At 32.0% G+C, this 12,122-nt stretch overlaps 1 protein-coding gene across 1 annotated transcript; it reads left to right on the top strand.

The window, feature by feature from the left end:
* Positions 1-6,742: 6,742 nt before the first annotated feature.
* Positions 6,743-11,147, top strand: aPKC (protein kinase C iota type). Its single transcript, XM_040712043.2, has 2 exons — positions 6,743-6,943; positions 7,013-11,147. The coding sequence occupies exon 2, from the start codon at positions 8,523-8,525 to the stop codon at positions 10,308-10,310; it is 1,788 nt and encodes a 595-aa protein (XP_040567977.1). The 5' UTR covers positions 6,743-6,943; positions 7,013-8,522; the 3' UTR covers positions 10,311-11,147.
* The last annotated feature ends 975 nt before the right edge of the window (positions 11,148-12,122 follow it).

Here is a 12,122-nt window from a genome sequence, read left to right as displayed (position 1 = left end):
CGCTTCTTTCCGCAGCTTAAATTCATTTAACCAAAATTTTACTTTTGTAAACGAAGGCACAGACTCACACAGTGTAGAATCTAGTTCAACTTTCATATTTGATGGGCTGAGGTTTTTCAAATAAAACTATTGTATCACATAATGATGACCAATTTTTTCCATTTTCAACAATTAACAGACATTGTTAAATATTGATGGCTACCAAACAAATACTAATCAACGTGGCGTCCTGAAACATATGCTTTATATGTAGATTGTGTACTTTTTAATACAGTTATATTTTTTTCAAACAACTATCTCAATTTCTTAATCAGGCAGGGTACTTCTGGGACCGCTCTCCTAGTTAATTTTTTCTCCTTTCTTTCCTTTTCTAATTTATCGACTGGAGTCCATGCTTTACTGAATCAATCTACCCAACCTTTTTTTTTAAATTACAAAACCCAATCAATATTACGTCAATAAGAAATGTAAAAAATGAATTTTGGATTTGAATCTTGTCGTAAAAACAAGTATTTACTTTTTTAAATACATAAAATATATAAACTCATAAATAGATTGCTGCAAGGGGCAATAAAAATTATAATAATCCTTTAGAAGCAATAACTTATTTAGTTCTCTCCCTCATTCAATACATATACAATATATGTACTTTATACTTTGGAGAAACATATCCTCATTTTAAAAATGATTCCAACAAGGAATCGTTTACATATGAATACAACAATAAAAAGACCTTAGAGGTTTATTTGAATATATAGTCATTATCATTCATGCTAGTATTAATTACATACCTTGAAGCTGTAGTTCATATGATTTTTTAAATTCTGGCTCACAGTGTGCCAATACATAGATAAAGACCATAAAAGATGTTGCTCCTCATATTATATTCCTAAAGGTCCATAAAATATGTCCTAGAAAGTGGAAGCAGTTTTTTCTTGAACAGGATTTTTTTATTTTCCAAAGCTTTTGTCATTAATAGTTAGTTATTGACGACGGAACAACTAAGTATAAAGTAATAAATAGTGCTTGTGCTCACAAAAGAAGGAGAGTAACAATGAGGGTTTGTTCCTTGGGAGTTATAAATAGGTCTGTCAGTTGTTAAAATTAGGCACTAGCCAGTAGGGCTTGTCAATGTTTTCTAATTAGCCCTGAGAATAATTTACTTCTCCAGAATACCACAATAATCATTTTTAGACTATTACAGGGCTAGTATACAGGTAATTTTGTTTTAAAGTAAGATAAGTTTATAAATTATCAAGAATGTATCCATATTTAACTTTCTAAGGCTTTAAAATACAACTGTATTCATTGATATATCCAAAGAAAATACCTATGAACTTGGTATATTTACGGATATATTTAATTTGCTTAGATTCGAAGGTAAAACCATATAAATTACTGTTTTGTTATATAAGAAACAATGCGCTCTACGGAATATATAAAATAGATCGGTGTAATGGAAACTTGTTGATTGTTCCGCGCTTAGTAATGTCAGTTTGATTAAAAAACATTTTTGAACTACATAGGATGTGAAATATTGCAAAATATATCTTTTAAAAATATATTTTAATTAGAAATCCCCCATAATATTTGTTTTCATTGTCTATTCACTGGTAAGACGTTGACACAATGTCAATAGATTTGAACCCAAAATTGTCTGTGTATATGTTGTATTTAAGGTACGGTATTACATATCCAAAAGGAATAGATAATGGCCACCCTACACTAGACTGGCTGGTTTTTTTACGATTCACGGGCTAGCAGGATAGTTGATTGTCGATACCTTATTATAAGTGTAAGCCTTTGTTGGATTCGAAGTGGAATTGAGGATCAGCATCGTTTTAATTCCTGGTTATATCATTGCTTGATACAAAGTGGGATTTGGGTTTATTTCTTTCATGTGATAGCAACTCACACCTAATCTAATTAAACGTCATGACAGCTAAGCTGCTCTCCTCTCAAACATTTTTCAAATTGTCTAAGTGAACACATTTATTTTTTGTTTCTCTTATTTTTACATAACGACGGGAATGTGACTAGTAATTTCATTCCCTGTCTATTTATTCTTAGTAATTCCATTCCCAGTAAATCAATTCCCACTTTGAAGATGGATATTTTGTGACGCCATACATATGTTTCTAAACAGGTTGAATTAGACGATGAAGAAGAAGAAAAGTAATGCCGAGATTTAATTATATTTCCCAAGATATAAAAAATAACCACAGATCGGGATCTATTCCTACTCATCATTAAAATTTATTATTCATTCGTTTCTAATCCATCAACACCTTAAATCATTAATACACGTCTCCCAAACATCACTAGTCATCACTGAAGAATGGATACAAGTTAATCAAAAAACTAAATATTACGATTAGAAAAGGAAAAACAGTTGTTGCGTATGCGCTTTCCTGTTTTGGTTCATTATTTAATAGGTCATCGATGTGTTTCCCACCTATCCTTGTAATAAACTGTTTTAAAAATCCATAGTAAAATAAGTATATATGAATTTATAAATAAGTATAATATTTTCACTGTACTAAAACTATTTTAATCCCCCCAAAAAAAAAATGTTATAGCAGGCAGCTGATATTAACAAGGGTTTTAATTCAGTTTTACCAAATGTCTATCCCCCTCCCCCCTTATCTTTGCGCTCCAACACAAATCGCATCTCTTGCCATTACTCATCTCTAGTGCCGACTGCCAAGCCCTCCTCTAAAGCCTTAAAAAAACTACAAGCTAGTTAAGGAACATAAATACCATCTTCAAAGTGGAATGAAATGTCCGGAGATGAATTTTAAAGCACTCAGCGGGACTTATGTTATGCATCTTTGTATATTCCCAAGTTCCTTTTTCCAAAATATCACTCTTCTTCAAAATCTACCCTCCTCCAACAAAAATGAAGATTTCAAGAAATTAAGACTCTCGAGACCAAAAAATTGTTTTTACATCCTTAGTTTCTAATTAAAAAATACTAATTCGACAGAGAACACACATAAAGTTCAAAAATGTTTTTAAAAAATACCAACACAATTACTTGCTTCATTTATTCTTACTTGTTAGGGACAGTAAAAGGCTTTTGGCTGGAGCAATTTCATAAAAAGGATGTATGGAAGGAATATAATTTATTGACATCACTTAATATGTTCGGTTCAAGCTTAAGTTTTTTCAGGCTTGTTTCCTAATCAAATGGAACAGATTAATCAATGAGAACAAAACTATCTATTGTAGGTAAATAAATGATATATTTTATTGAATTCTGGAATAGAAAATAAGAAACACATTAAGCAAACGTTGCTATCCGTCATTCAACTATATTTTAAAACATTTATGTATATAGGTACATATGTGTATAAACATAGGTTGGTATATTAAATCAAAACCACAATCCACTTATTTAAAAACTTTTTGTGGCTTGAGCAATGAAGAGAAAATATGTTCATAATTAGTCATTAGTTAAATTTCGTTACTTGCGAAAAAAAAAATGAATTTATGCTTATGGTTTTATAAATCAAAGTCATAAGTTACTGAATCATTAACATTTCATGAAATTAAACATACTCGTATACATACTAAAAGTTATTTCTTATAACGACCGCATTATTTTATAAAATTCAATTAATATAAATCAAATTCAAAAAAAATTATATATTGTTTCTAATATACTTTGGAAATCGCGTAAATAAATGTTTATTTAATTTATCAGAGAGTGTTCACTGAGTATATGTATTTCCTTCGAATGGGATATAAACTATAACTAAGTAACCAAGAGCCTATTCTTCCATAAATTATAAAATATGTTTCTTAAAATTGATTCTTTTCTCTTCCATATACCATATTCGTTATATAAAAGCAGTTTCATAAACAAATAATTATCCATATCCTATATAACTTGCATACGATAACACCAAGGGAATGTTTCGAGAGTCTGGGGTAGTAATAAAAATTGTGTGTATTTCGGGTATGTTAAAAAACCAAAAATCAACATGGTAACCCTGAAAATTTGAAGAATATTTTGGATAAGAGCAGTATAACTGTCATGACGTTTAATTATATCGGCTATATAAGCTGTGACGAGGGAAGAGGGAGAGAAGGAAATAAACAAAAATTACTCCAATATTGATACCCAATTCTACTCTGAGCTTACAATTATAACTTGGAAACAAATCCTCAAGGTTAATTTCCGTATTTTATGAATCCACAGGAATGTTCAATCAGGTTTTGATCATAATTAAATGCATAGGAAAGGAAGTTCACTAATCAGGAGTTAAAATAAATAAGGAGTCAGATAACAGCTAAGGAAAATGAAATGGTCATTCTTCAGATCACCATAAAAAAACTAAAAAAACAGGGCAACTAAAAAATACATACCATTTACATCACTAGTCTGTAGATCGTCCCTGAGGAAAAGACAAAATGCTGAGAACTTTTTTTTGGGATAGAGGGGAGTGTTAACTTTTTCATAACTTTTAGAGGTCACATTTCTATTTTTTTCTAGTATAAAGGCTACATAAGTCGAGTCGATCTAAGTCATGAAGGATAGATTTTAGTCGATCAATTATGAAACGAAAACTATTAGAAAAGGTGTATTAGAAACAGCGTCACGAAACTCAAAACATTTAATGAAGTTTAATTATAAATCAAGCCGTCAAAATATAATATCAAGTTCACTCGGATTTTTTGGAATTTGAAAATCGACTCACCATTTGAGTCGAGTCGAACCTAGTATTAAATTGCTTGAGTTGACACAACACTAGTTTTACAACAAAGTTTACCACTTTTTGACGAAGTTTATAAATTCGACATTTTTAACAGAATTTTATTAGATTAAGTTGTTTTTACCAATGCCATTTTTGCCCTTTTTTTAAGAAAGAAAATTTAACAAAATTAATTTCCCTTTTTGAGAATTAAAATTATGCTAAACATTTTGACAATATGTATATAGATTTTTTTAGATTTATTTTTTTTAAAGTTTGACAAAAACTGCTGCTCTTATGTACAATGTCAGTCCCTACTTCCTAAGATAAAGTGCAAACATAGGGAAGTACTTTCAAATATTGGAAAAATCTATGGAAATAAGCTACCCTACATACTGCAAATTTGGTTCATCTGATATTCAAATACAAATTATAAAGTGCCATCACTTCAAAAGTTATAAGTTCCGTCAATATTAACATCGATGAGGAAAAAATAATATTAAACATATAATCAAAAAAATATGTTGTCTAAATTTAAAATGGGTCCTTTTATACTTTTCCATACTTTACATCTTCCATAGTTATAAATCTATAATCAGGATGTTAGTATTGATGAAGTGGAAGTCAGGGTAAAAAAACCACATGAGAGAATGTGATAATAAATATAGTAAATTTAACAGACAACATATCTACTGATAGAGATCACTATAAACTACAATCATAGTTGTAAAAAGTATAACCTGCTGGCATACTTTAAAAAAAAAACGAAAATTAACGTTGTCACCGAAACAATTTGATGAGTATTTGGGAGGATAGAAGCTTAGCTATCTTGAGGCTTCATTAGATTAGCTTCAAGTAGCTATAAGATGAAGGAAATACACACAATCCTATCAAGCAAGGATACGGGCTAGAAATACTACGATGTCGATCGTCCATTCTACTCCGAGTCTAACATGGACTTACACTTAAAACTCCACAAAAAATCCTCAGTGTTACTCTTCCTATTCATGTACTAGTTTTACTTTTTGCTTAATTTTTTCGCTGCAGTACTAATTATAACAGCTTTGGAAAATAAGAAACAATGTTCGGGTTGGAGCTACAAAAGTTTCGTGCTCGTCCAATGTCATTTTTTTAAAGCTATAAGTAAGCTCCTTGCTTAGTGATGCATTATAATTTTTAAAATAGAGAGGAATAATCAATAAAATCATTCGTATTTTCCTCCTACAAAAATAGATATTTTTTATACTAACACTCACCTTAATTTAGTGAATATTCACATCCCTACTTTCTTAGATATAATCCATTGTACCACGGTAAGTTTTTACTTCAGTGTGCTGACGGTAAAGACAAAATACATAACCCTTTTTTATTGTCGAAGTGATATTTTTCAAAAAAAAAATATATATAAACACCTTTTTGAACATTTTGGATAAATCTTTTATAAAAGGCGTTTTAAGATTTTTTTTCCCTGACGTATTCTTGTATTCTAGATTTATATTTATTAATTTTTGTCAGGTCCCTTTTATTAAAAATGTGTACGATTTGCGGGGCCACTATTTTTAACACAAAGACACGTTTTCAATTATGTTATTCGTATGAAGTATAATTAAGAAGGAATAAGATATATTGTCATAAAATACATCGGCTTGAATATCATGCTTTATTAACTTTATTTGTGTTCATGATGACTAATAATACTGTACATTGTACAATTTATTATTCAAAACAGAGATCAGTAATACATAATATTGTGTATAAAATCAACCAGGCGAATCCATAAATAATTGATATACTCGTGTTTGTTATGTGATCTTGTCTTAGTTGTTATCAATCAAAACTAATGGCCTATTCATTCATGGGTGCGCCTCTAAAAATACCTACTATGAACTTATTTCGTGATGTCGGTTCTATTTTTTCCTTATGGTAAAAATCCCTCAACCTATTATCAAAGTAAATAAGTAGTAGGAGAAGATACCGCGTTCATTTCAAAAAGGTTTATTGGTGTTAGACCGGAAAGGTCCGTTTATCCTATGGGAAACACGTTTCTAGTCATAACAAAAAATGTTTAAAAAGTGAGTCTCATGTTCATTAATGAATAAAGGATTTGGAATGAGGGATCTGATTCATAACAATCTGTGATGATAGACGATAGGGTTCAACTACGGGATTGAAGAAAAATATCTCTTGGTTTTGGCGGATATGGATAATTCCTCGTTCTCTTATTCCTTCATATGTTACCCACAATGGTGAATATCCTTTAAGTAATGACTCAATTGAATATTAATAGTCATTTAATTCTCATATACCTGGAGTAGAATTGATTTGACAATGGAGTTGTACCTTGGAAACTTGGATGGACATTATGTTTGAGAGGGTATTTCTTCAAATTATCATCTGAAATTAATGCCCTATTCAATTCAAAGTTTGGAGCTCGAGTCAAGATGAATTTATAGTATGAATAATGCAGAACTTAACCCATTAACGCCTAACCAGTTAAAAGCGTTACTGATGGGGCTACGTGTCCTTTTTTAAAAATTCAAAATAGGGTCACTTAAATATTTATTCCTATATGAATACCTGGAAAAAACAAATTTAGTCTCTTTCAATTTGGATTGATGCTCATTAGAGGTATAGACAATTCAACAACAGTCTGACCACCATTTAATTTATGAATTAAATAACCATAATTATTAAGCATAGAATGATGTAAAAGCAATATTCATTACGAGTATTTATTCACATTTAATCTAATTTTCTTGGACTTATGATGGATACATTTTTTCATAGAATTTAATAGGAAGCATATTCTTTCTAACATCAATCCCAGTTTATATGTATAAATTTACAATACACGGTACAACACATCCATTCCACATTTGTATGTAAATGTCTCGTAACACCTTTTGTTTATTATCTTCATTAGTTCATGCTTGATCAGGCAGTATAATGACATTACATAAAAGGATATTACTCCGACTGTGCACGCATTTTATTTCACTAAGATATTATTTTATTCAATTTTTACTAACATAAGTGGAATAATAATGCCTTAATATTAATTTAAGAATTTTATCTAAATACGTAATTATATAAATTACTATGAACAGTGATCTCTCTTTTCTGCATACTCTTTCGGCGTCTTTTTGATTATGCACGTATGTTCTTACGCAATAATATACATCGTAATCAGTTTCCAATACAACGATTGTTTAACAAATAATATGTATGGATAATATTCCTCACTTCTTGAAAATTATACTGAACAAATGATAAATCATATTAATAGTTGTTATTCAGTCCTTTTGCACATTTTAAGTGAGAAGTATATTGTAATCTTTATGGGTCATGAATCATGATAAAAACACTTGTATGAATGTACTTGCCGGCTTTACTTATATAGTCAATACCTTCCCTCTCTATCTTTCTCTCTTTGATAATTAATAGCATATTTTTAACGATATTATAGAGATATGGATGTGCCTATTATAATGTAAATAATTAGTAATACTTATAAGTCGTTAGTGTGGCTCATATGTATCTATTTAAATTTTAACATCTATACAATATTGTGCGTCCATACTATTTTATTACAGTTGTTGTAGCCCCCTCTTTTCTTTCTAATTCTGTTCTTCTTTTAATTCCCTCCTCCTTCCCTTTTCACTCTCTTTTTTTTCTGTTTCTCTCTCTCTCTCTCTCTGCCTGTTCTTGTTTGTTTCTCTCTGGGTTTTCTTCTTTTTTTTACCTGTGAAATAAATTGGAGGACGAGGAGTGACACTGACTAGTGACTCTCTTCGGCGGCTTCTACCCTCATCCTGTTCCTGTATCATGCCTCTGAATGAATCCCAAATACCCGAGATCCGGGTCAAGACTGCGTATTCGGGTAAGATCTTTATAACGTACATCGACCATGGGATAACTTATGATGAAATGTTATCTGAGATGCGTGAGATTTGCGGGTTTCCCTCGTCGCACCCCTTCACGGTGAAATGGGTGGACGAGGAGGGAGATCCTTGCACAATCAGTTCCCAAGCGGAGCTGGACGAAGCCATTCGTTTGTACGAAGTGAATAAAGAGGCGGAACTCGCAGTGCACGTCTTCCCTGGAGCGCCTCCTGCTCCTGGAATGCCTTGTCAGGGAGAGGATCGAAGTATTTATCGGCGAGGAGCGAGACGATGGCGCAAAATGTATAAAGTGAACGGACACATCTTCCAAGCCAAGAGGTTCAATCGAAGAGCTTTTTGTGCTTACTGTCATGATCGCATTTGGGGTCTGGGACGACAGGGCTTTAAGTGCACCAACTGCAAGCTCCTCATACACAAAAAGTGTCACAAGCTCATTCGTGTCATTTGTGATGCGGAAAAAGTGAAGGACCTTCATGCCGTATCTCATCATCGTGGAGAAAGTAACGGCTCATCTTGTCCCGAAACGCCTCCACCCTCCTATGAACAATCCTTCAACAACTCTTCCAACTTCACAGGAGGTCAACTAAGTGATGTCCATGAAAATGTGCCTTCGGGAGGAGAAGAACATGCCAAAGTCGATCATAGAACCGAAGAGGCTAAAATGATCTCTGTGGATGATTTTGATCTCATCAGAGTCATTGGTCGAGGGAGTTATGCCAAAGTGCTAATGGTTGAACTCAAAAAGACAAATCGCATTTATGCTATGAAAGTCATTAAGAAGGAACTTGTTACGGATGATGAGGATATTGATTGGGTGCAAACAGAGAAACATGTATTTGAAACGGCTTCAAACCACCCTTTTCTTGTTGGGCTCCATTCATGTTTTCAAACACCTTCTAGACTTTTCTTTGTGATTGAATTTGTTCGAGGAGGTGACTTAATGTTTCATATGCAGAGACAAAGACGTCTTCCAGAAGAGCATGCTAGATTTTATTCTGCTGAAATATGTCTAGCGTTAAACTTTCTACACGAAAGAGGTATTATATATAGAGATTTAAAGTTGGACAACGTGTTATTGGATCATGAGGGTCACATTAAATTGACGGATTATGGTATGTGTAAAGAAGGAATTCGTCCTGGTGATACAACTTCTACCTTTTGCGGAACACCAAATTATATTGCTCCTGAAATACTGAGAGGAGAAGATTATTCATTCTCTGTAGATTGGTGGGCGTTGGGCGTTTTGTTATACGAGATGCTGGCTGGGAGGTCCCCTTTTGATGTTGTTGGTGCAACGGATAATCCAGATCAGAACACTGAGGATTACCTGTTCCAAGTTATTTTGGAAAAAACCATTCGAATTCCTAGGAGTTTAAGTGTGAAGGCAGCTTCCATTTTAAAAGGGTTTTTGAACAAAAATCCTGTGGATCGACTTGGATGTCATAAAGACTCTGGTTTCATGGAGATCATGACCCATTCTTTCTTTAAAACTATTGAATGGGAGTTGTTAGAACAGAAACAAATTGCTCCTCCATATCGTCCTAGATTAGAATCAGAGAGGGACTTGGCTAACTTCCCTCCTGAATTTACCGATGAACCTGTGCAACTCACTCCAGATGATTCTGGAGTAATCGAAAAAATAGATCAAACTGAATTTGATGGGTTTGAGTATGTCAATCCACTACTCATGAGTGCTGAAGATGTTGTATAATTCCGAGTGAAGCATACGTATGACGAGATTTTGTCTGTTTACAAATCCTATGGTTGAGTTTTTTATCATAAAAAATATTACGCATTTAGTTTTTAAAAAGTGAATCATAATTTTATATATAGACCCGGACTTATTTTAGAAATCCTACATAATATGTATATTTAAACAGATCCATAGTTTATTATTCATGTATATTTATTATCAATATTATTTTTATTCTTTGATACTTAAATCAATTTCGCATTTTAAAATAGTATAGAAATATAAGACACACATACAAATGTATTTGACAAAATGAGACTCCTACGGGAGTTTCATTGATGTTATTTTTATCATTAATAAATAAGTTGTCATAAAACATGTTCTATCACATATATCAGTGCATTAAGAAAGCAAGATCATGCATATTATTTTGTATGTATATTTTTGTTAATCTATCTCCTATTTGTAGATATATATATGCGTTTTTATCCACGAGGTAAAGGGTTGCACTCATAAATTTTAATAGCTTTTATATTTACCATTTTACTGGATTGGTCCATCCACATTTTAAAAAAGAAAATGATACTTGCTGATCTTTTATTTCAATAATAATCAGCGAATCATTCCTTTTTATTAGAATGCTAAATTAGCACTACATGCAAAGAAAAAAACTATCATAAATTTCTACGATATTATATTTTTATTGGAACAATAGAATGGCATAAAAGAGAAATAAGAAAATGTGTAATGTTATCATTTTCTGAATGGACAATTTTAATAGTTATATATATTCTAAATTTATTAGTATTGTAAATTATATTAAGAAATTATGAGAAATAAATATCATCATTCTTAGACATAAGTTTATTTTTATTTCTTAATTTGTCCCTACTATTAAAGAATAAACAGACGAAACGGTGACTACGTGATCAAAAAAATATGCTGACCACGTTGTAACTTTTGTTTACTAAGGGTGTTGGGGGTAGTGTTGTGTCGGTCCATTCCAGTCTTAGGGTTGGTCCTTGGAATTTTTCATAAGAATATCAATGTTTTATTAAGCCAAATAAGATATATGAAATATGTATTAAGATTATTGTTCATCTAATGGGAATTTATTATTATAATACGAACATATTATATTGTTACTTAGATATATACTTTATTCCATTATATAACGGAATACGATTTTACCTTCCTCAAGGAACGACAACAGGGACCGGACAAGACTGGACCGCAGTAAAGCATTAAAAGACCACGGTTCTCTGTCCCAAATAAGGACTGACACAACATTAGTTGTGGGTGGCATATATGTATATTACAGTGCAACCTCCATTAATTGACACATTTAACGGAATTAACAGCTATCAAAGTAAATTATGAGAAGAGAACAAAAAGTTGCATACATCATTAAGGAGAATAATAAAGTTACGTCATCTGTATGATAAAAAAGCGTTATCTAGGTGAGAAAAAGATTTCACATAGAAAATGAATCTTCCCTAGCCAACAAGTGCGTTGCTCTACTTGGCTTATAGCTTTAGACATAACGAAAGGTATAAAACAGAGGGGAGAAGCGCATTTTTTAGTAAGAGGAGATTTATTTGGCTACCTGAAAGCTTAACCCAGATGGTATTACTTTATCATTTTTTGTGAATGCCTACGCAATTTTTTCTCCCCTTTCCCCAAGTTAAATTAAAAGGGTAAATTCATGGAGGTTGCGTAATTAGTTTAGAATAATTTTTATGACACCCTCTACACCTCAAGCAGCCATACAGTTGTCGCCTAGCCAACTATATTTGTACAAATATTCATGGCGTGGTCTTCGTTTCTCCA

Source organism: Lepeophtheirus salmonis, chromosome 1 (genome assembly GCF_016086655.4).
Source record: "Lepeophtheirus salmonis chromosome 1, UVic_Lsal_1.4, whole genome shotgun sequence".
NCBI classification, from domain to species: domain Eukaryota; kingdom Metazoa; phylum Arthropoda; class Copepoda; order Siphonostomatoida; family Caligidae; genus Lepeophtheirus; species Lepeophtheirus salmonis.
The sequence above is the reverse complement of the archived record's forward strand: the minus strand, read 5'-3'. Positions and strand labels throughout refer to the sequence as shown.

Excerpts from the sequence above, each read along its gene's own strand:
- aPKC (XM_040712043.2), top strand. The coding sequence starts at position 8,523 with ATGCCTCTGAATGAATCCCAAATACCCGAGATCCGGGTCAAGACTGCG.